Below are 26,632 nucleotides of genomic sequence, written 5' to 3' on the forward strand. Positions count from 1 at the left end.
ACCTGTATGAATTTCTTTCTTCTGCTGAACAGAAAGGAAGATATTTAGAAGAATGTCAGTAACCAGACAGTTTCTGGTACCATTGACTTCCATAGTAGGAAAAAATATATACTATGAAAGTCAATGGTACCAGAAACTGTCTGGTTACTGACATTCTTCTAAATATTTTCCTGCACAAATGCACACATTTTTTATATTTGAAGAATGTCCTGGTGAATTTTTACTAAGAGTGAATCTCCATCCATCTATCCATCCAATAAAGAAAAAAAAAAACAAAGAAACAAATAAAGGTATGAATTTAGAAGATGAAGGTTGTGTGTGTGTGTGTGTGTGTGTGTGTGTGTGTGTGTGTGTGTGTGTGTGTGTGTGTGTGTGTGTGTGTGTGTGTGTGTGTGTGTGTGTGTGTGTGTGTGTGTATTTTCTGAAATTACACATTTCATTTTCAAATGCTTTCAAGGTATTTGTATTATACTGATTTGATTGTATAATTGAAGAATGGACTTCCAACCATTTGTTGGAATTGTGTTTAATGGAGGTCTTGTCAACATAATTCCAGACAGACAAGAAGAAAATCTTTTTTTTTTATGTAACTGACTACAAAGTGGGCTTACAGATAAGAAGCAAGTAATTTACTCTTATTTTTAGTAAAGGTTTTTGTCTAAATAATTAGTGTTTTGTCATTGTGAATGTCATATAGCAAATCAAATCCCTTGTTTACTGAATCACACAGTAGGTGTTGAGCATACTGCTTCGGTCTCAGAGACACAAACACACACAGTCCGCTATGATCATCCGTAAAAAAAAAAAAAAAAAAAAAAAACGGTTGAGACTGACAGTTGAGTCACTCCACCCTCACATCTGTATGTGAAATATAAAGTGGAAAAACACAAAATCAGGGTGGGTAAGCTCATGCATCATACATGACCCTAATGCCTTTGTCTTCACACCTGCATTTATATTTCATGTTTTTTATGTAGTAAACAAGGAGGCACAATAAACTGGGGTGAGACGGACATTTGTTTTCACTCATAGAAAGGGTGTGCAAGCAACCAGGCTGAAACATTGGGGCGGTATGACTTATTTATAAATGTTTGCATGTTGACAGAACATATTTATGGAGCTCTGAGCTCCAAGCAGAAAAGCGATTAAAACTGCACATTTGGCGCTGCTGATGGGATAAAGACCTGCAGAGAAATGCTAACAAAGACTGGTGAAAGATTCTCCTGTCATGCGTGGGGGAATGAGAAAGGACCCAACAATGGCAGAGCATGTTCACATATGAAAACTGAAAAACAGTGTTGTTTGTTCTCTTGATGCTGTCTGTTTGTTTTACTGCCTGAGAAATCGCTTCAGATGGTTAAGTGGGAGAGCGACTAAATGAATGCGAATCGATTAAGACCGCTTTTGCAAACGTGTTTGGCCAATTCGCAGAAAAGAAAGAATCGACTCAAAAGAATGATTAACTCAAGAGTGATTGGAATCACTGGTTCATTCGACAGAAATACAGGACATAATAACTGCTAAAATATTCCCATGGAAAATGTTTCTTAGGTCAGTCGGAGTGCTCATGGTACGCACAGTGCGTACAGCCATACAGCTGCAGGCGCCACTGTAATAAATATGCAAGCCAAGATCGATAAAGGAAATAAGGAAATAAGTGCACTGTAAGGCTCATCAACTCCAAACAAGAAATTTGTTTATTTTATTGTTTATTATACTATATATCACTTAGCTGTCTCTTTATTATAATAAAATTGTCATCAGTACAATTACTCATTTCTATGAGTAATCCCCCTCCCCCACACACACACACTGCTGAATTTAAATAAATAAAACAAAAATGGAAAAAAATTGATGATTTAATAAATAAAATAGACATAAAAAAAAAAAATGTGTATATCATTTTAATTAAATATTGAATAAAACATATTATTAAATATTACCTAATAAGAAATAAAATATTGAGATATTTAATTAGAAATGTCTGAATGTCAACCCAGTGGAACACAAACCCCAGATTGGCAATTACTGATGTAGGCAACTGATCTTAGTTTGACAATACAAAAGCACACATGTGGGCGAGTAAAAGCATATAAGTGACTGTAATTAAGTCAAATGACATGTCAACTCAGAGTATGAGTGCATTATCATTACTAACCTCTTAAGGGGAAAAAACAACAAACCAACAGCAACGAGAACAATAACAGCAGCAATAAAACCAAACGATTTGATTCATGTTTAAAGACAAAGAGCAGACCCATAATCCAGCATTCTTCTAAGCATTTCCTTTATCCTCCAACATTCACTCTCCGCATATCTCTCTCGTTCTTTGCCTCCGATTTCTGATTGAACGGTTCCACATGGTTTACCCCTACAGCCCAGCATGCATTTCTCCACCCGCCCCCTTCCGCTCGGGCCGCGGGACGAACTGCATGCTCCATCACCCAACCAAGTTCACCCCCTGCATTCATAACGCTAACATATGTAGCACGCTAACACAGTTAGAGCCCTGCTCCTCAGATCCATGTCTGCCCGATTAACGCAATTACACTCGATTCCACAGCTCCATCCACCTATCAATGTCAATCGCGTTAGCCGCTCTCAAGCGTTGGGGGGAGGGGGTGTGGTCAAGCTGAAACTCGATAGGGTGGAGTGGAGAAGTGGGCATGTAGCTCTGAGAGATTTTATTACATTAATTTGTCTCTAGTTAATTCCATCTCATCCCCTTAATATGAGATAGCCTAAAAACACAATTAAATCTCGGTTGCCTGCATCACCTCGGCGGAGAATGGCGTGGCCTTGCGGCACGGACGCGTATTCCCATGCATTGGCGTCAGCGTCTCGGGCCTCGCTTGCACGGCGGGTGTTCTGATTCACGGCACGATGCCTCCGAAACGTCCTTAATTGAAAGTGAGCATGACTGTAGGCAGACAGCAGTTTCCTGACTTTATTAAAGAAAGAATGCAATGAGGATGCAGAGGGAATGTTGACGTCAAGCCAGAGCAGAAAGCGAATTCACCGGATGGACCCGGAGACTTTTCTAGAGAGGCTGATGTTTTTCATCCAAGTGATTATTTGGAAGAGCAACATGTGAATGACTAAGAGTGTACCAGACACGTTGGCCTGTCATGCATCATCTGCGGAACTACCTGTTAAAATGGCAGAGGCGTATCGACCGATCTGACAAACAGTCAAATTCTGAAAAGTAAAAATATATCAAATAAGAAAAAAAAAATGTGTCAAAGTTCTGAAGGATTTAGACTTTATATAATATATCACTCAGCATATTTATATACAAACTGCTTAAAATAACAGTTTTGTAATATTGCATTAAGGTTTTTATTTTTTTATTTTTTTTACTGAAACATTGCATCAAACATTGCAGAAACGTATTCCCTATTCTGTCTGCCACATTATGTTTGGCTACAACACACTATACAGTATTATAGTATATATGAACTTTAATGAACTTTTTTTGATCCACTTCAAATGTTGACTACTATATAAAGGAACACTTCACAGTCTTCACAGCATAAATTATAAATTAAATATAGACGAATCGAAGCTGCAAATACTATTCAGTCAAGAGCAGCGAGTGATTTTCTCTTTTCTTTTGTTCTTTGATTATCCTTAAAGTCCCTGTAAAGGCAATTCTACAAAAAAATTCTAAACACATTATAAGTGCTAGAAATGTATTGCTAAAACATGTTACAAAGACTGTGAACTGTGAAGTACTAAATTGTGGAGTTAGACCGTTTAACAGTTTTTCACCCTTGCTGTGAGCCGGATTTTTTGGGCGGGGCTAAAACGGGGGATTGATGACGCACTGCGACCCCCTGAGCTTGATTGGGCCCCTACTTGATGACGCACGGAGTCACTAAGCCTATCGCTCAATCGCGAGTTACTATCAGACAGCCTACAGTTTGCTAGCTACTATGCCCACGGCTCTGGCTATGCCTTCGTCATGTAAATGCGTATTCCCTGGATGCAATCACTTAGAAAACAGATCGGTGTCCTTATTTAAATTTCCGAAAAATGATCATATCAAGAAGAGGTGGATTTATCTTGTGAAGAGCTAACGTTACCTTGATGGAGAGCTGATGATCACCACCACACCCGCCTCTGTAGAGATCAGGATAGTTTACTTTCGTTGGAGACAACTGGAATTCTCTGATAATCCGCTGTTAATGGTGAATGGGGCCGAACCGACTATCTCCCGCTGTCCGCTTCGGCCTTCATCCTCCCGTCGCGCCGACATGCACGAGCTGTGCGCGAGTCATATTTCCCGCGAGTGGGCGTGGTTTCAGCGCAGCCAGCGGACACGCCCCCAGCGTTTGAGAGCTGAGACTACTGCTTATTTTTTCGAGATTTTGATAGCTTATTTTATTTACTTGGCGGCTTTTTTAATCATTGAAATTGGGCTGGGTGGCTAATAACACATTTTTCGGTGGTATGACAAACTCAGAACACATACTTAATTTTGACTTTACAGGGACTTTAATGACAGACAGTATAACAGGGTTTATTAGGCTTCTGTCACTGTAAGACCTGTCGCACATGACCTAACACGTTTTCTCACAACTCTTTATGCTAATTTACAACTTAATTGAACAAATTTAACTGTGCTTGCGTGGATACTCTACAAAACAGGCATTTTTTCATAACTTTTTGTCTTTTTGTCCATTAAAGCACTGTCTGAAGCGGCTTTCTGTGATCAGGAGTCATGTTTGTGTCACATAGACAGGAGATTCATAGATGTGTGCCAATAGCGCAGTGTGTTCTCTTTTGTGTCTTATTGCGCTTGAATGGTTTAAAAGCATTTGCATGAATACAAGCGTGGTCCTATAATGTAACGCAAGCCAAAGGATGACAAGAAAAAAACGGATGCTGCGTTAATGGCATTAAATATTTTTAACGCGTTAACAAAAAGTCATTTTGACAACACTAATATATAGTACGGTTGGTGGTGCACAGTAGTAATTGTACATTCTTTGGTTATCAAGAATAGCATAACAAAATAATGATCAGCTTATCGCAATTTTAATAGCGCATTCATACTTGTAATAAAGTGTATGATATATGGACAACTTTTATTAGACTTTTGTTGTGGTTTCTTGGTCACTCTGAGTTGACTTAAATAGAAAAAAGTCAATATTGATTAAAAGTTCTGCTTTAGTGTTATATAGAGACAAGAAAACACAACATACAGGTTAAACCTTGAACTATTTGAAAGTGAGTAATTAATGACATTTTGGGTGAACTATCCCTTTAAAAACGAAACTGACCACACAAAATAAACTTTCCACACCACAGGAACAAACTTCAAACAAACTCAGAAAGTGACTTTGCGTTTTTAGTTCTGAGGGGATTCAATAGCTGTTTCTTATACTACAGCTATATTGTCAACATGGTTTTACAGGAAATTAGAATCTTCAGTCCTTGACATGCAGGAATTCAAGGCATACAGACATCACATTCTTAGCATATTGATACTGGCACCAACAATACAGCTGAATGACCAGCAAGTCATTCAGAGGAAGAAAAGAGCCAAAGAAAATCAGCACAGCAAGATTGATTTCGGCCTGTTTGGATCACATTCAGCCCTTTAAACCCTGCTAACCCCAAGACTGATTTACAACCAGACACAAAAACAGCCCCCCGAAATGAAATGACTGAGGTGCTCACTAGCCTGGAGCAAACAATATAACAGAAAAAAAGATCCTACAAAAGAGACAGAATGAGAAGCCCTTCACATACTCACTCACCCACACACACACATATATATAAAAAAAAAAAAAAAAAAACCTTTTCAATGCACATAGATAGTTAAACTCACAAGTTAAGTAGACATTAGTGCATATTTGACCAAACCACACAGACAGAAGAAAAAAAAGAAAAAAGAAAATGCCAGCTGGTAGGAGGGAAGAAAATGACAAATATCCCCCCCCCCACCACACACACACGCACACACACATATATTCCACCCTTCCCTGAGTCACAAAGCAATGCAAAAACTACTTTCACTCTCATCAGCGTTCAGTAATGAAGCAGCACCGCAGAAAACACAGCGACCGAGTGATTTATCATCATTCTGAGTCCTATTTCATTCCCCGATTACTCCAGGCAGAAAACATGAGGAGCAAATTAATGAAAATGTTGGGGAATTATAAACTCCACTTTGCTCCTACCTTGCCTGAATTAACTCGCATAGTGTTGCCGAATTAAGCCCTTTAAATATATATGGGGACTAATTTTGTTTTATAACCTGAAAACCTTTTTTTTTTTTGGAGGGTGGGACAGGAGTCGCAGTGCAAGTCCAGAATTAACACCAATAGAGCCAGAGATTGGGGGGAGGGGGGACCGTGAGGGAGAAGAGAATGTAAAGGAAATGCTTCTCTTTGCGTTACCAGAGCAAGGCCAAGGGCCAGCAAGCAGGCAGGAGTCCTTGTAAAGGAAATTGGAAGATAAAAGGTCCCTCCTTGAGAGTTTGCAACTATGTGTCCTCCTACTTTTTCTCATTACAGTTCCAGATGCCTTTGTGAAGGTGCAGAGGATCTACAAAAGTCAAAAGTTCCTTTTGTCCCCAGTCACAGCACTTTTGAGTAAGAAAGTGCAGATATTAAACTTCTGCCTGTTAACAATAGCTTATCATATATATATATATATATATATATATATATATATATATATATATATTATTTTTATTTATTTTTATTATTATACATATATTTAGTTTTTAGTATATATATATATATATATACACACACTAAAAACTAAATATATGTATAATAAATAAAAATTAAAAATAAAATAATTAAAAATCAATCGCTACAAGTGAATTTAGGCATGACAATATTATAAAGTGCAGAATAAAAAAAGTGGATATTAATTTTGGGATTTGGGAAATGTTTTTATTTGCAATGTGTTTTTGCTGTGTTGAGCTTTGTGGTCAATCACAGACATATCTGTTGACCATCAGATGTGTTTAAGTCAGTCAGAATCTGCTCAACACTGCTCAAAACGACAGGAATTTTACTTTGCTCCGGTTAGTACTGCGCCGAAAAGTAAACAGAACAGAAGCGCACTACAGTCGGGACGTCTAGCTAGCTATATGTAGCTATGCATTTTCTGCACTGGCACCACCGGTCTCCCGATGCTCTGTCCCGGTTCTCTACGGCATCTCCAGCTGCTGTTGTCTCTACAGACAGACACTCTTTCTATTTCTGCCCTTTTAGCATCCATCTCAATTAGTTATTCGTCTGTGTATTCCGGCTCATACATGTAAGTTACGGTTCGTTGAATAACACACATTCCTCGCCTGCATCGTCTCCAAAGTCCAAAACATTGCCATGGCTTTCAAACGTGGCCATAGTCCTATGTCTTGTTGATTTCTTCGTGAAATATACTCTGCTTCTGCTGAAGTGATGAGTGTCAGCGGCAGGTAAATACACTTGCGTGATTGTCATGTGGACCGGCTCTCTCGGTTGCCTAGGTAACTTAATATCACTTCGCCGCTGTTGTAGACTGTGCTAATAAATACAGGGAACAAAGTATAACTATTGCAATGCGATGAAAGGGTAGTTTGATTTTTAACATTATTCTCTCAACAGACATTTACATCGGTAGTCTGGCGTTATAATTTATTTGCTTTTGGTGTACTGTGGAGTGGGTAAAACTGTTTTTAATGGCAGGCTAGCAGATACCGTTGACTCGCGCTAGCCTAGCACCGGCTAACTATGCAACTGGAAGGACTGGGTGAAAATTTTTGAAAACTGTCTCCACTGATAAATAACACACAGGCTAACTTGTAAATGAGGTCCGATGTCCAAAATTCTGAACCACCCCTTTAAGGCTGTACAGGTGCTTTAACTAAGCACTGAGTTAAGGGTTTGAATACTTGTGCAATGTACTAAATTCAGAATTTCCTTTTTAATACATTTGCTAAGTTGTCACAGAACCATTTTTTTTTTTTTTTTTTTTGCTTTATCATTATGGTGTATGGAGTGTAGATTGATGTGAAAAAAAGTCATTTAAAGTGGTTTAACATAAGGCAGCAACATAACAAAATGTGAAACAAATTAATGGGTTTGAATACTTTTTAATACTTTTGCAAAAATTAGGTAACATTTTATTTTGATGATCCACTTTAGACATTCTACTAACTCTAAGTAACTTTGCAACTACATGTCAACTAATTGTCATTAGTGTATTAGTAGACAGTCTGCTTAACTGCCAACACTTTATTTTGATGGTCCCTCAACTTTTTCTACTTACCCGAACCTACAGTATAACACCTAACCCTAACCTTACAATACTCTAATAAGAGTAAGTTAACATGTAGTTGCAAAGTTACTTATATATAGTAGAATATCTAAAGTGGACTATCAAAATAAAGTGTAACCAAAAATTATTATAATATTTAACAATATTACTGTTTATAATGTATTTTTGATTAAATAAATTAATCCTTGGTGAGACTTCATGAGACACTGTATATCAGGCATCCCTATTAGTGTGTGCTGAAACAATGCAGAAGCACACTTCGTAAATTCGGCTGGTACATGAAGTAAGCATCTCTCATTGGTAGAGCAAATCAAGCCAGGGACATTAGGGCCTGACAGATGGAAGGGAGGGTATACAAGTCACTATGGGAAAAGGCTGATGGATCGCCCCATACAGGCCACTTAATAGGGCACAAGTGTGGAATCTGGCTGGAGAGAGGCTCTTGATGAGTAAGTTGGTGAGGAATGCTGCAAAAACAAATCTGAAATGCGTAAGGTTGTCTTTTATCTGTGATGATGTCAGAAAGGTCAAGTCCATTGAGGATGTTTATTTTAAGCAATAAAGACATCTAGCACAAGAGCATAATTAACTCAAAGGAAGAGCCACTGTAGTCAGACCTGGGAGACCTTAAAGCTTCTCTTTTGTTGACAACATATTTACTTAATACTGAAAATACAAAATTCCACATAAATACAGGAAAAACCCAACGCTATCTCACGACCAGTTCATGCGAATTCGTAGGAGTGAGTAAAAGGTGGCTAATTCATACGAATTCGTACCGTACGATTTGTTTAAACCCACGTGATGGGTGGGTTTAGGGGCGGGGTCAGGGGTAGGTCATTTGTTCAAATTCATACGAATTGGGCAACTCGTAAAATATGTACGATTTAGCAAAAATCATATGAATTTGTACGAATTAGCCACCTTGTAAAATTCACGCGATTTGCCGTGAGATCGGGTTGGAAAAAACATGTTCATTTTTGGGTGAAGTAAGAACGATTCATGTGATGTGGAATATTTCATGCATGATGCAACGAAAGTCTTTGTCAGTGAGGAGAAACCAAGAGAAGGAAAAGGAGGATATGATATCTAATGAAGTTGGAAAGATAGAGGTGGCAAAGTTAAACAATCAGCATGAGCCATCAAGTAGAGATGCAGTTAAAGTCTTGGAAAACATAAAGCCTCGCTCGTCAACAAATGAGACAAATACCAGTTGTAGCCAGCAGCTATAAAAGAGACCTCAATCTTCAGCCAGGCTACATGAGAACTAAGATGACTCAACATTCTTGTAGCCAGGTTAATAGAATAGCGAAATTCGTGCTAGCAAAAGATAAAAGTAGAGAGAGAGAGAGCAAATCACAGGAGATGTTTGCAGGAGGCTTTGCTTAAAAGCTTGAAGGGAATGTGTGATATGCATGTGTATTTTTGTTTGTGTCTTTGGGGGCAGGTTTTGGACCAATGCAGACAGAGTGAGATGGATGGTGAGAGCGAAAGAAAGGCCTTTTTCTTGTGCATGCTGTGGGTTATTTTCTCTGAAATGACTGGTCTTGTCCAGTGAGACAGTGTCTAGCACTTGCCAAATCGAGGCATCAAAGCGCTTGTGCGGCTGGGAGGACACTGTGCAGAGGTACCAGTCACATGACATTACTGTGTCATGTCACGACAGCTTGTTATTAGCTATCCTAGGGAGATGGGCAGAAAGTAACAACATTCTGTAACTTTTTCTAGAACTCAGACCTTTTATTAAAAGAAAAAAAAGAAAAGAAAAAAACTCCAAGTTCTGGAATATTCTGAACTATGCATTCAATAGACCTAAAATGAGCTAAAATATCAACTTTCTATTTTTAAGAGCCCACCAAAAACAAATCAGATTGATGTAATGTAATGATATAATATAATAGTCACGATTACCATATTGTTCCGAATATAAGACCCCCCCCCCCCAATTTTCAAGATGTAACTTTTGTATATGTAAAATATTTTATTTGAAAATAATTGTCATATTGCCTTTTTTTTCTTCTTTTTTTTACTTTACTGGTAAAATGGTTAAATGTACTAACAACAATAACATTCAGACATGAATACATTTTTGCTACCATACAAATAACCTGAAGTTCTCATTTAGTAGATTTCACAATGACTGATTTCTCACCTTTACCTAACTGATCCAGGGGATATGAATGTTTTTTTTCCTTAGGCCGATCACATAGCGCTGAAAAGACAGCAGTTTCTCCCTGAAGTCAGAGGGCAAGCGACACGCATCATTCTTATGCCGCATCAAAGCGGCCACTTCGAGGATATTGACAGGCAAGTGCGTCAGTACATAGCCGAAATAAGAAATGGGCCTCAATGGTGGGTAAGATCATCTTTTTGGTGATTGCCAATACCTTCAGCTGGATGACGGCTCTGGTTATGGGCAACCCCTCATTTCTATTTTTGGCTACGTACTGACACACTGGCCTGTCAGTTTCTTTGAAGCGGCCACTTTTAGGACAGCAGTAAGCTTTTCTTTGACTGCTTGCCATCTTCTTTTTGGGCTCGCCATCTGAAACTCTGTATTTCTTGGCTGCTTAATGAGAGTTGTCTTATGACTCCGCTGCGTTTATCAGTCCTAGTAAACGCATAAATTTTACACATATTTGGCGCTCCCCATTGTTGCGGGTGTATTATTGACATGTAAAAGTTTAGACCCTGAATGTAAGACAACCCAATTTTTTTCAGATGTATTCCCAAGAAAAAAACATTGTCTTATATTCGGAACAATACGGTATGTTCTTTTCTAGTTGTTCATGTCATGTCTGTATGAGTTCTCGTTAGTTTCTATGGTTACTGATTAGTTCATCTTTGTCCAGCTGTTCCTGTTTAGTTCCCTCATTTACTATATGTATATAACTCCTGTTCTGTTCATTTTTTTGTCAGTTATTGTTTCGTGCAATGTGCAGTTCTACTTCTGCGGCTCCAGTAAAGTCTATTTTGAAGTGTTATCCAGTGTTTGTATTCCTTATTCCTCGACTAAATGTTCCAATAATGCAATACATAATAATATAATATAATATAATATAATACAACACAACAGGTGCATTACTCTTAGATATTTCCCAGTGAATCTTTGTTTTGAGTGAGTGATTCATTTAAAAATGCTGATTCATTCAGGAACGAAACAAGTCACTTGGACTGAATTTGAAAGCTAACTGAATTTGAACTACTACTGTGTGCATATAATAATTTATTCCAGGATTATGGGTTACAATATTGATTATTTATCCCACAAAACACATTTTTGTTCAATCAAATGCTCTCTAGATTTAGAATGGCCCTCCACCACATGCAACTGACTTGTAAGTAGCAAATTATGGTTAATGGCTGATATAACACTAAAGTCTATTGGTCATAATAATAATAATCATACAATAAATTTCAATTGGAAATGCTTCAACCCAGGAATGAAACTATCCTAGCTGAGCAACTAGTTGGGGTGTTAGATGCACATAAAGTGCTGGTGACCCAACTTTTAATACTGAGTCACAAAACAGAATCCTACCCTAGAGTATGTGGTAAAACCAGATCTCATGTGCTTCTAATCTATACATCCCATTGTTTCTATTTATTTCTCTATATTGTTTCTATTTATTTCTCTATAACTCGTTGATCTTCTAAAGTAATCTTCTGGATCACACAGGCTCGGCGCTTGTGCGGCTGGTTGCAACACTGTTAGGCTGATGGAGTGTTCAAAGAACCTTCCTCTTGATCAAGCCTTTCTGTTAGGCCCCTGGAGGCCCAACGAACAGGCATCCATCTTCTTTAAACGCAGTGTGACCGCCAGAGTGCCACGTCCCGCTAAGTGTAAGATTAAGCTCTACTAACCAACTCCCTAAATCCTCTTTAGTGCACTGCAGCCCAGGCTAGCGAGGTGAACCACCACACCCACAAACCCCTGGACCCTCTCAACCTATAGCCACAAACCGAGCTCCCTTGACCCAGGTCAGCAATGCATTACTCCAACCGATCAATTGATAGATTGGCCTGTCCAGGCTGCCGTAACTAAATCAGCCAATTCTGATGATTCAGCAGTGGTCTTGGGAGCCTGGGCGGGTGTCACCAATCAACGATCACCACCGGCCAGGACAAGTATGGACATTCTCTTGTCACTTGAACTTAATTTATTGCAAACCAGCACATTGATCAAGCTCATGCCGTTCCACAAGTCGTTCAGGCTTGAGCTTGAAGAACGATTAGAGCAAAAGGTGGAAAGAAGGTGGCAGAAGTTGAAGAGGTGTTAGAGGAGATACTGGAGCAATGCAGAAATCAGACACCACTTCTAGATACCTGCTGTACCCTTAATTCCCAGAAGCTAGAGGTCAACAATGCTGACTTGTAAACTTGCGGTATCCTGTAATACCTATAAAACAGACCACCCTTACGAAAAATAAGTTTATTCAAGTGTGCTATTAGTATACTTCTTTTAAACTAAAAATAAGAGTTTACTTTCAGTCTACATTTTATATACTTCTCAGAAATATACTTTATGTAATTCTCAGAAATATGCTTAAAATTACACTTAAGTGTACTTGACTTATACAAAGAGAAAAGTCCAAGTATATTTGGCCTGTACTTGTACTCTTTTGATCGAGATATACTTAAAAGTATAATTATTCAAAGTATACTTGGCTTGTAGTTGTGTTAACTGTTTTGATCGAGTAGCCTATAATTATTATTTATTTATTTTTTACATAGTTTTTCATATACAGTCTTATGAAATTACATTGTTTGAAAATATTGATTCGAATATTGGTAAAAAACAGATATGTTTCTAATTCTGCGTATCTGAAGTTTTGTGTAGGCTAGTCCACTGGTATAGGAATTTACTCTAATTCTACTTTTCCCCACCATTGACTGAATTTTCCAGCTGTCCATGTTTTCACTATTATACAGTAGGGGGCGCTATATGACACATCTTCTAGTACAGAATCTCCGGATCAAAACACAGGAGAAGAAGAAGCTGAAACAAGTGATAGAAGATTGCTCACTCAAATGTAAAATAACGTCATCAACAACCATTAAACAGTGTGTAAATGAAAACTGCTTAATATTACCAAATGAAATGAAGCATAACCCATGAAGTGAAAACGACTGTGAAGCTTTGGGGGTGTTGGACTCGATCTAATCCATCTGTTTTGATCATCGTTCTCAATCTGATCAAGGCGTAGTCTTTGACAAAAATTAGATTTTCTCAACTTTTTTGTTTAAAATGTTGCCTTTATTTATGAAACTTAACGACATTCAAGTGTTTATTAAAAAAGGATGCATGAAGCTAATAAAACGTTTTTAAAATTAAAGTACAGTTAAAGGTATTTTTCAAGTATAAAAAAATAATATCTACATTTGAACATAGTAGTATACTGCAAGTGCAAAAATATATAAATAGTAAACTATAAGTATAATGTTATGTTCACTTAAAACTTACAAGTATACTTGCAGTATAAACTACTAAACTAGTAGTTTACTGAGAGTACACTTCAGTGTACTTTCATGAACTAAAAAAATTACTACTTGTATTAAAATAGTAAACTACTTGTATTAAAATAGTAAACTACTAGTATACTTGTGTACAGATGCATTACAAATGAGAAACCTAGTTGTGTACTTAGTTTACTACTCTTACACTTATAGTACACTTAAAGGTGCCATGTGTAAAAAAAAATCAATTCATACTCCACATTCCATACCAGATGGGGGCAGTATACCTCCAGAAAGTGTGTCTACTCTATGAATATGACATCTTCAAGCTACTCCCCTTCACCTTTACCAGTGAATATGTTCATATTCGTTTTGTTCATATTACATTTTTATCGTTAGTTTGAATTACATTAATTTGACAGACAGCATTCGCTGATGTTGACCAACGTAACCAGAGCTGCCAACTATCACGCATTCACCGTGAGACACACGCAATTGACACTTTTCACACGCTCTCACGACACACATCTATTTTCTCGCGCACAGAAAAATCCCGAAGCAAAGAGGACATGGAGACCGACAGACTAGACAGAGCAGGTTAGTTATGATATAAAAAAAAAATTCAGCTCTCAGATTCTGTCAATTTTATTACGCAATTCAAACAATAAATACCGTTTTGGCGCTTGTAAATGTTACGTGACAGATCCCTAGCGCACGTGAACCGATCATCTCTAGTAGCTAATAGTAAAAAACACGAACACTGTTGAAAGATACAGTAGGCTACAACTTACCGAAATGTATTCCTCATACATAATATCTACCAATCAGTGTTTTTTATCAGCGTGAAGAGGTCAATAACATAGCTGGAGAACAATTATGTCAGATTTACCTCAGGAAAGCCATTTAATAAACATAATATAGGTTGTTATAATAAACAGAAATGTTGCAAGTTCGGAGTCGAACCTCATTTCTTTCATGGCCATTAGTTGTCTCCAGCGATGGAAAGCAGTGCCAATGTTTACTCTGGTTCTGTTCCTTTTTTTATCAGATTTTATTTGCGATTCCGAGCGCGTTTTATCCCTGCAGCGGGTGGGTGTGGTGGTGGTAAGGGTCTCTTGCCAAGGGCTTCAGCCATTCTTCCGCTCTCTTCCCTGAACTGAAATGTAGTAGTGGGCTGTATTTTCCACACGATTGACATCAGGTTCAAGTACGTCCACAAGCCGTGCGAGTTATTCGTGTATTGCAGTTGGGCTGGTGGTGGTTATGTTGCTCGCATACCGCCTCCCATGGCCGAAACTGGTATTACAACACCTGTCGGGCCGTGGCTAGTAATGCTATTGCTAATTCAGGTTGATATCTCTGCAGCACTATAACTTGTCATTTTTTTAATGACATCATCGCCCTTATTTCTTCTCATTCTTTTGATGCGTGTAGCTCATTTTTTGGATATTTTTACCTCAATTTTTACACATGGCACCTTTAAACATACTTTTATATACTAAAAGTGGGCCAATTTAGTCCTGAAATAGTACACTTACAAGTTTACTACAAGTACACATTGATATTAGTATACTTACTACATAAAGTATACTTAAAAATATACTTGAAAATTACTTAAGTATACTTCATAAAATGAACTTGAAGTATACTTCTTTTTCATAAGGGCATTGGTCTGTTGAAACAAAAATGTTTTATATAACAGCATCAGTCTGTAAACGCAGCTAAAGAATATCCAGAGACTATTCGGGTGAAAAATACATTACTATACGTTATATATATATAACAAGTGCACGAGTAAAACATATTTGTGCTAATGAAAATATTCACATGAACAAACCCATAAAAAGATACATATGCAAACATACCAAAAAAGCATAACAAAACGAATCCGTTGAGAGACTAAAACTCATATAAAACAAGCGTCCTAGCAACACAAACACATTTCCTCCCAGAGCAGGAGCTTGTAATTTGAGTGCTGATGTGATATTCATCTCCACTGGCGTTGTGTTTTGACTAAAGGGGCATCGCTAATCGAATGAGAGGTTGTATTTAATATCCCCATGTTCCCGTATGGTGCTTGAGCACACCAGCACTAGGAAACATACATTAGATAATAGCTGGGTAGAAGCCATTGATTACTGCATAGCGTCAGAGCCAGACAGGCCCACTGATACCATAGCGATCAATATTACAGAACCCTTGCCAATGGCTTTGTGACACCTTTTCAACGTAATTGACATATACACACAACAAGAAAGACACATTGGCACATGCATACACACCATCGTGATAATTCTTTAGGATTATATGCCTTAAAGTCTTTCATTTGGGCAAAGGACAACAAACACAGAGAGACACATAAAAGAAGGGTTTGTGAAAGACTAAAGGTCAGAGTATTGATTTATCAAAGAATATTAAGACCCTTTTAACTAGTGAACTTTCCCAAGATGAACAATCAGTCTCTATCCTATATACAGTATATATATATATATATATATGGAAAATACAGTATTGCTTGAATATACACACCACTGTACCAGCAGCATAACTATTTTAAGAAATTAATAATTTTATTTATCAAGGACATATGAAATTGAACATGTTGGAAGTTTCATTCTGGAAGTTTCCATGTAATAAAGCCACTTAAAACTTCAGAAATGTACTTAACCTGAAATAGCCTCAAACAGCTTAAGAGAGTGCACCGTATGTGATGACGCTGAGGCTGTCTATGCAGAAAGCTCTTCATGTTCCATGTCAGCACTAATAATTACATAAATACTCACTAAGACATATTGAGTGTATGTATATGATATGTGTCAATTCCCTGAAAGGTATGACTACTATTACCATGGTTGTTAGAGGAAAATGTTTTCTAGCCATACAGCCTTGAATCACAATCACAGTATGAATCACAATCAATGCAGGATGTGTGTGAATTAAGGAAAAGTACCATGCCACAATTAGCCACAAAAAGTATTTAAACATGAAGTTACTGTGAGTCACTAAACCTAAGGAAAATACAAAAATATGAAAAAAAAAAAAAAACAGACCACCTATACTAAAGCAAAACAAACAAACAAAGTGCTCAAAAAAACTGAAAAACTATTAATCAAGCTACCTACATAGTGGAAAAGGATGTTCAGGACTTACATTGTTCATGTACTCGCTCAGCAGGTCTTGCAGGGCTTGGCGAACGGCGTTGCACTCGGCTACGATGCGTTCACGGCGATCGTCGCGTGTGCAGGAGGAGTCGGCCATGAGGGCGGCGCCACTAATGATGCTCTCCAGACGTTCCTCCAGTGACGGCCTGAAGCGAGCCTCACTAAATGTTAGCGGATCCAGAATGATCTTATTCTGAAACAGAACAAAAGATGGCCGGGGACAAGGTTATGAAAGTTTCTGTTGAAAACATTAAAATCCATAAACACCTTTAAGAGTAACTATAAGTAACTAGTAGGTTGGTTTCCAGAATTGTTAGTATGAGCATTGCGAGTCATATCATCAATTGCATATGTTTTATCTTTTTTGTTGTTGTTGTTAATGTATTTGGTTCTTGGCGGACAAGATGTTTTTGCAGAGCAAGTATTGTGCCAATTAGTAATGATGGGATTGTTTGCAGATTGCATGTAAAGGACGTATCAGCCTGCGCCATCTAGAGTTTCATGACTGAACTAGAGATATAGGGCCAGATTTACTAACATACTGTACTGTCAGGATTTACTAAAGACACACAGTGATAAAATAGCACTGAAAAGGTGTGGGCACAGTTATTTTTGCGGCTGACCTTATTGCATATGCATTTGAAGGAGTTTTCCTTTGAGACGCAAAATGTATGGAAGCAGAGTATTTATTGAATCACGCAAGGTGATTTACTAAGGTTTGCTCTAGTCAATTTACTGGTATTTGTGCCATTATTTAATGCCCCAAAAAAGCATGTATTAAACCATTTTGCGCCTGTGTTGTTAGTAGATCACCCGCACATGATTAACAATGGCTCTGCATGTTTGCTACCCTACGTTAATTTGTGCTATTCTTGGTAGACTGCTTTGGTCATCATGGAAATGATTTGTCTGCGACTGTGTTCTTTATTTTGCACGTCGTCAGTAGATCACATGCATAACTGTCCACTCCCATCGGCGCTTTTATGGAATTGTGCTCTCACGCTAACGTGTCCTGTTTAGTAAATTTGGCCCATAATCTTAAGTGACATAGTAACACCTTTGTTTCACACACAAACTTCTCAATCATACTATGCTGGATAAAATATTTAAACCCTATAGTCAGTCATGAACTATTGATGTACTGTACTACATACATCCCCCAGATGGTAGAGGTTTTGTGTAGCAGATAGAAGGATAACAAGCCCTGTGAGATGTTTGCGATAGTTTCCATTAGCGATCCACTGAAGACATTATGTTGGAGCCTATATCCAGAGGCTGTTATAAGGTGACCTTCAAGGCGAGATCCAGGCCCTCGGTTACAACCACATTGTGATTTAATGGGGCTTTTAAACACAGGATGCAGACTCAAGAACACCCTCCTTTTTATTATTGAAAAGTTGCTACCAAATACAGGTTTTATGATCTCTAGGGCTGGGCTGGGGAAATTACCATATTGATAGTGGCAATATTATGTTTTACGGCTATATATGAATACGGCTTCGGCAGCAGTTTGCATTTTGTGGACTTTGCCAGTGCAGATGAGGTGGAGGTGGCATTTAGAGGAACCAGAAGTGGCTAGTGCCCTTTACTTTTGAGACTAATATTCAGAAAGGCACTTCACCAAGCGGTTGATAATAAGTTAGATCTTTCACCATTTATATCTCAGCATGCACTTCCTGTTATTTGGCATGTCCACAGGCAGGGAATGATGTTTGCGTCTTTTGAATGTGCTAATCCAGTAGCAGTTATGCAAACTAACAACAGCACAATTGGAGAGAGAGAGAGCTTTCCCATTATAGCATGTTGCCATGGTGATCAACTCTTAAGTAAAAGCTGTAACAGCAGTCTTGGCCATCTCAATGACTCAATGATAAGTATGTGGATATTTATTGGTTTGTTTAAAATCTGTCTGTGTCAAGTTTCCAGGTCTATTCCGGTCCGCCCGCTTTTGTCTGAATGAGGGACTAAAACAAAGACTTGTGTGAAATGTCTGATTGGAAAGCGACAGGCAGGACATTCAGATGCTGACAGGCTGGAGAAAAGCCATTGTGAAACAATTTGTACAGATTACTTAGATCTTGTGTGACTCATATGCTGACTACATATTCCAATTATGATTTATTTAGTTAAAGACAAGATGAAACATCCTTTACAAACACATTCGAATTGTGTAATGCTGCATATATTCGAATGGAACAATATTTAGCTGGAATTGGTGGGGGAATTGGCTGTTCATGTTTGTGACAGGTGCTATTTTATCAAGAGATAAATCTTATATATGACATTTATACTGTATATGGTCAAACTGACCTCCACTTTGGCATTAATATCTAGGGGGGAAAAAACAAAAGTTACAAAAAATATAATCAGTATTTTAGAATGATTTCTGAAGGCTCATGTGACACTGTAGGCTAGAGTAATAATGCTGAAAATCCAGCATTGTCATCACTGAAATAAATTGCATCTTATAATATATAAATAGAAAACATTTCTTTAAAATTGTTTAAAAAAAAAAAAAATCATTGCAAAAAAATTTATATTTAAAACAATTTACCAACCCCAAACATTTGACCGGTATTATATAACTGAGAATAATACAAATATATAGAAATAAATATCTCATAAAGTTTCTCTGGAGATAAAGTCTATATGCAATAAGAATATCTAATACATAAAATCTGTAAGACCAAACATACCTAAAGAAAAGACACATAAGCTATGCAATATGCACTAAAAAGACATATGAAGTGAAATGTAAAACGCCATTCTGAAAGGGTGCCATCAATTTGTCAGCGCAAACATAATTAGTTCAGATTGATTGCTGAGGAGTACACAAACTCATCTGTAAAAATGGATCATGATGGGCCAGACGCAATCAGTTATGTAGCATACAGTATCCATGAGCGTGTATGTTTTAGAAGTGGGTGGGATTGCCACTTACTCCACTCACAGAATGTGACAGGTTGTTCGTCAAGGACGATTTAATGAGAGAGCGTACAGGAGAGCGGTGCATTGAATGCAACCTACTTTTACACAGTGACTAAAGAGCTCTGGAGTGAGAGGACGGAAAAGAGGAAAACATGGGTGAGAGAAAGAGCGAAAAGGACAGAAAGTGTGTGACGAACAACAAAGTTGGCTAGCCTGGTGACTAGTCTGTGCGGGTTATTAATGACTACTGTCTATGTGGGGTGTCTCTAATTTTGGACGAAATCCAGCAAACTGTTGTCCTACATTCAATGTGTGTGTGTATGTGTGTGTGCGGACATACAGGTTTAGAGGTTAAGAGGGCTGGTGCTCCATCTGATTGAGTCATACAAACACCACCTGCTCCATCACAGTGCCACCAACACTTTACCCTTTGATACGCTATTAAAAAGTTTCTGCCATCACTGTAAAGCGACTGCCCACATCAGAAGTCTGTCTCATGTGTTTCTGTTGTGTGTTGGCGAGCCTTCTGTCCACCACAATGGTTTACATACACCAACTGTTATTCTGAGTTCTCACAGTCTGTAGGGTAAAAGAGCTCTGAAACTGAGAAAGCCTGAGTAAACGCATTTTGGTGACAGATGCAAAGGAAGAATGACAAATCGTGTGTTAAAATGGTTTTATGACTTGTCAAGGAAATCTCATATATGACACAATGGCCAAAAAAAAAAATCACTCTGCCCCTTAAAGAGGTCATGTCACTTTTGTTTTTCTTATTTTTATTTATAATATTATGTTGCTGTTGTTTTTAAATCATTTACAATTGTTACGTCATTATGTGACGTTTGGATGTGTGGTTTGGGTGTTCTTTGCTTTTTTTCTCTCCGTTCTCCGTTTTTACATTCAATTTTGCAGGTGACGTGCTGATTGGTCCGTCCCTTCTGTCAATCATCTGAGAGTACAAATTTCCAGCTTCTTTCTCTCAAAACTACCTAAACCTGAGAGGTTCAAGGATATGTTTAAAAACCTCAAAACCATCAGATACATAAATGCATCTCCAAACACACACGAAAAAAAAAAGCCCTTGGCTTAAGTTATCATTATTAGTGCTGTCAATTCGATTAATCGTGATTAATCACATCTAACAAAAATGTTTGTAAATATATAATATATGCTTGTATACATTTGTAATCAAAATGATTCAACCCTCCAAATCAGGTTTATTGGTAAAATTATATTTACAAATTAATTAGTTAGATTATATTTACAAACTTTTATGTTAGATGTGATTAATCGCAATTAATGGATTTGACAGCACTTATTATTATTATTAATATTATTATAAAAAAAAAAAAAAAAAATAGTTTGGATTCATAACATGCAGGCAAATAAAAGCCAGAAATGACAACGAATATAAGCACAAAGCTAAAACTGTTTTAGATTAATTTGGTGTTGTACGAATAAGGAATGACCGTACAAAGATCCCCACTGCATCACTGATTCAGAGACAAAATGAGATGTTCATAAATCAGTTCCACTGTGGTTCATGAATCGTTGCTTTGTCCTTTCAAGATAAGAAGCGATAGAAGTTTGCTGAAAAGTCAACACAACTAACACTGAGCACTGAGAAGTTAAAAATAGCGTGATGGGCAGTTAAATATACTGTTTTATATAACATAATTTATAATTTACTGGTATTAATAGATAAATGAATTATACAATATTTATTTCTAAAAGAATCCGTACACAGAGTCAGCGGTCAGCACAGAAGGAAAAAGCTATATTTCTGCATTCATAATACATTTCCATTAACTTTCACTCAAAATGGCAGGCTGATTTTAATCAACGTGTCATTTGAAAGGGGTGGAGGGGAAAACAGGGGAAAAAATGCAACCTCCAATCACAGAGAGAGAGACAAAGAGACGGTTTGGGTTTGGAAGGGCACAAAGAGCCATGGGAGCCTCTAGAAAACAGCTTGTTTAAATACAAGACAGAAAGCACAGAGGAAAGAGTGCCTGGGGAATAGCCCCTATTGTTATTCCATTTGGTGCTTATTGCAGGCACAGGGTCTGAGTGACAATCTGAAACGACACTGAAGGAGAGATAGAAGGACTGAGTCCAACTTGTCCTTGAAGGAGCAGATACTGATTGATGAACAAATCGTTCATTCGAGACAAATCTTTTTAATGACTCGATTGAACCGGTTCGCAAAACTGAACAATAAGTTCATGAATTGTTCATGAGTCAACAACTTGGTGCGCACCCGGGTCCCGGGTCCGATTGACGTCAGAGTTTGGTTCATTTAGAAGATGTGAACCTCCCAACCATATATGAGTCCACATTAAAACGGTGGTCTAGGGTACGGTTCATGTGAACTCTGGCATGGTTGGCTACTGAACTGCTGTTTTTGTGTGTTCTCACTTTCCAGACAAGTGTGACTGACACACTGCAGGCAGAGAAAATGTATCTCTCATTTCTCCTTGCCTTCAGCAGAAATGGACTCCCGCACTCTTTAGAACATTTGTAGTGCATTCACAGCAGATATGCAAGTGCCGTTTTGTGCCGACGCTTTGAAAACAAAACCAAAGGTGCAAACACCAAAATATACATTTGCATTTTGCCGCTTGCTCCTGCGTCATTGAAGCAACAGGGGTAAACGGCTGCTGCTTTGATGATGAAAATGCGCTAAGGTTTGGACTCAAATAATGTAATGTGAACACAGTCCAGCAGGGGAAGGGGGAGGGGGGAGCAATCGAACTCTGGTTCGGACCAGGCAATCGAACCAAGTGTGAAAGAACCCTAAGAAAACCAAATAAGTAACTGATAAGTGAGCTGACACTAAGAACATTCGTATGATTTGACTAAAGGGATAGTCCAACCAAACTAGAAAATTCTATCATCCTTTACTCACCCTCATGTTATTCCAAACCTGTATGACTTTCTTTCTTCTGTGGAACACAAAAGATAGTTGGGAGAATGTTGGTAACTAAACAGTTTTGGTCACCACTGAATTCTATAGTAAGGACAAGTCAATGGGAACCTAAACATTTGTGTTGATACAAATGTTTACAGGTTTAAAAAGGCATGAGGGTGAATAAAGGATGATAGAATTTCCATTTTTAAGTGGAATATTCCTTAAACAGATGAAAAAATAAATGTAGCCATATAAAACGTACTAGAAATATCTTTACAAATTGATTGCATGATAGATATATCAACAAACATTCAAAATGGTTCAAATTTTAAAATATCATTATGCAGCTGAGGAATGTAAATGAAATTTGATATTGTTTATTGCAATATGATTTTTATGAGCTGAATAATGGCTGTAACAGACTGCACCGGGAGACAATTACAATAAACACAAAAACATGAAAAACAAGAAAACATTTTTTATAAACAGTAGCATGTGCCTACATATGGCTCTTTTGGAACAATTTGGAACAAAAGACCTGCAGTTTGAAGGATTTTTGAGCTACTTTTATGATGTACCGCAGCCACCAAATGGTTTATCTGTATGAGATCCAACGAATGAATACCTGGAAACCTAAGGACCGCAGAAAGAGCGAGTGGAGGAGAGATGGTATGGCGCTTTTGATGTCTCTTCACACACTAGAGGTTAAGTGAGTTTCACTCATATCACAAATTTGAAAGGCAAGTCAATTGAGTCTTGCATTGTATATTATTTGCACATTGATGCTTGTGCATACCAAACAAGTATGAATGTGGAGAGAAAGAGTATGTAGGCTATAAATAATGTACTAGACTAGGATCAGTTTTTCATTTATTGTATGAAGATGTGTACAAACTACGATGTGTTTAAATAATTGAAGAAGTAAAAAGACAATACATGTGTCAAGGCAAAAACTAGCTTATAGACTGCGTCTGGCTATGTCAGATTATCGTCACAGTGCTATTTACATTTATAGCTTATATTTTACACAATTTATAATGCAAAGTGCTGAAAACTAAAACTAAACTAAAGAGGAATAAAATACAGGATAAATAATAAATAAGTGCACATATTTCAAATAAACCAGTCTAGCAAAAAATCCAAATAAGATTTTAAGCATAATCAATAAAATCTAAATGTTTTAAGGCCCACATTAATATAAATGTAAAATGTTAAAAATGCTGTATAAACACTGTGTATTTTTTTTTATTTTTTTTATGTATGCTATTTACTTATGCATTCACTTTGTTGAAAAATAAGCTACAATATGCCAATACTGTAATAATGATACTTTAATTTAAGCATAAATTAGAACATACTTGCTGCTCTAAATTTATCTAATGGTGATAGAAATCGACATGCGTACGATTTTTGCCACTATGTTAATATAAAAACATGTTGTGCTTCACAAAAAAAAAAAAAAAAAGGATATTTGGTGCTTAAGATTTGGAAGCCCACCCTTATTGCTCGGGGTGAAATAAATAAATGTACATTTATTCATTCAGTAATGATGCTTTTATCCAAAGCGACTTACAAATGAAGAGTAGTAGTATAAAATTAGCAAATAGTCATCTCACGTTTTATTTGTGTGCTTGGGGAGGCCTAGAAGATGCATCTGAGATATAATTTATGTACATCATGAAAAAGTAGATTTGCATACATTTTTAATGCTCATATGCTGTATAATTGTACTTAAACTAGAATCTCAGTCTTGGGAAACCAAGTTGATTGCTTAAGCATAGGTGACAGAATACAAATGTGCACTGATTGCTGTGACAAATGTTAGATGCAGAAGTGAGAAAAAAGGATGTACATTGAGACGGGATTCAAAAATAGAAATATGTATAATAATATATGCTGTCAAATTCAGTATGCATATCATTAGCCTCATAGCATAATTGCCTAAGTCATATTTCAATGTTTTTGGAAACCAAGACAAGTTTTGCAGCAGTGGTAGGACAGTAAAGTTAGGCAGATATCACAATTTGGCCAAAAAATGACTTAGGCAATTATGCTATGAGGCTAACGATATGCAAATAGTGTGGATTAAACAAAAACTTTTAAAAAGCATGAAGCAAAAATAATACAAAAAATAAAATAATTTATATAATAATTAAAAATAAAAAAAGTATTTAATTAAATTTAATTAAAAGTAATTAATAAAATGAAAATTAATAATAAAAAAATAAAAAAATAAAAAATGCATTTTGTGTCAGACAGACTAATTGTGTCTGGGTCCAGCCACTTGGGACTAGGCCACAAACAAGTGACTACTTGTTGACATTGACTACTTGATTTCTGTGAGGAGAAATACAGTTGTGGTCAGAATTAATGGCACCCCTGGTAAATATGATCAAAAATGGCTGTAGAAAAATAAATCTGCGTTGTTTATCCTTTTGATATTTCATTCAAAGAATTTGCACAAATCTAATCTTTCACTGAAGTAAAATAATTGAAAGTGGGGGATAAATCACATTATGAAATAAATGCTTGTCTCCAAAACATGTTGGCCATAATTATTGGCTCCCTGTTATTAAATACTTTTTGCAACCTCCTTTTGCCAAGATAACGTCTCTGAGTTTTCTTCTATAATGCCTTCAGATTCACAAGTTAATGTTGTTGCTTCTTCTCTTCAGTTCACCCCTCTCATTTTCTATAGGGTTCAGTTTAGGGGACTGGGACGGTCATGGCAGAAGCTTCATTTTGTGCTGTTACCACTAATCTATATAATGACTGGATAGCTCATGACGTTCTAAACTGCCAGCAGGCAGTGAAGTCACCAGAAGTGTTCGAGAGGCCATCTTACGATTCCCTACCAGCAGAGGGCTCCAACGCCCGTTATACAGAGATGGGTAGCTCCGACGGCACTTTTAAGATGACCCGCTGTGCAGCATACAAGTGTAAAACGATGTTCACAATTGTTGCTATGCCTGTGTTGTTTTCTCCGAGGCAAGAGTAATGCTTCTTCTTCTTCTTCAAAAAAAAAAAAACGATAAAACAGTCAATAGTAGCCTATAAGAAACCTCAGCGCAGCAATAGTCACAGTTAAGTGTCCAATAGCGACACCATTTGACAGCTTCAATAGAGCTTTGTGCAGAGTCTGTTTACCGTTACTTATATTAACCCATACAATTTGTATTATGCATTTCCTGAACATACTTGCTGACTAATCAAACACTTTATTTGAACAAACTACTGATCTATAAAACACAATCGGTCTACCGACCTTTTACTATCGTGTCAATTGATTTTGATATGCGAGAGGGAGAGAGAGCAATACAGCGCTCGTGATGTTTGAAGACGGTGAGAGTGTGCGCGCGGGGCCGGGACACACACACACACACACATACTCTCTCTCTCTCTCTCTCTCTCTCTCTAATGATCTAAATAATTTGTTGTTACGACGACTTATTTGTACCATCGTTTTAATAAATAGTGGACACGTTTAATTAATTCAATCCCTCATTTTGATTTAACGAATTACAACGTGGCCACAATATAGTAAAACAAGGGAACAAATTAGAAAAACGTGCTGAGGTATTATTAATTTGTGGCCACAAAACAATATTCACCTGAATATTCACCAATTCACAAAAATATAGGTCTTTAGCATTCACTATTTAATTAATAGTATCAAACTGTTTGTCCTACCTGTGAAGATAGCTCTTCAGTGAAGGCCGACTAGTGTTCTCGTACAGCTTTTTATTCCTTTTGCAATGAAATTGCCTTCTTTCTTTTTTTGTAATGAGCAGGAAAAATCTCCAACTTTAAACAAATACCCAGTTAAATGCTTAGGATGTTTACGTTGTAAGAATGTACAGGGAGACTTTAGATTTAAAAACGGTGTCTCGTT

General features: G+C 37.3%; 1 protein-coding gene across 1 annotated transcript in view; it reads right to left on the minus strand.

Annotated features, from left to right (window-relative positions):
• The window catches only part of ctnna2 (catenin (cadherin-associated protein), alpha 2), a 505,838-nt gene that overhangs the window by 348,141 nt on the left and 131,065 nt on the right, over positions 1-26,632 (minus strand). The window contains exon 7 of the mRNA XM_084395004.1: positions 16,891-17,094. Coding sequence (XP_084251130.1) covers positions 16,891-17,094 — 204 coding nt within the window. The remainder of the gene's footprint in view (positions 1-16,890; positions 17,095-26,632) is intronic.

The sequence above is a fragment of the Rutilus rutilus genome, assembly GCF_951802725.1.
Source record: "Rutilus rutilus genome assembly, chromosome: 2".
Taxonomy (NCBI): domain Eukaryota; kingdom Metazoa; phylum Chordata; class Actinopteri; order Cypriniformes; family Leuciscidae; genus Rutilus; species Rutilus rutilus.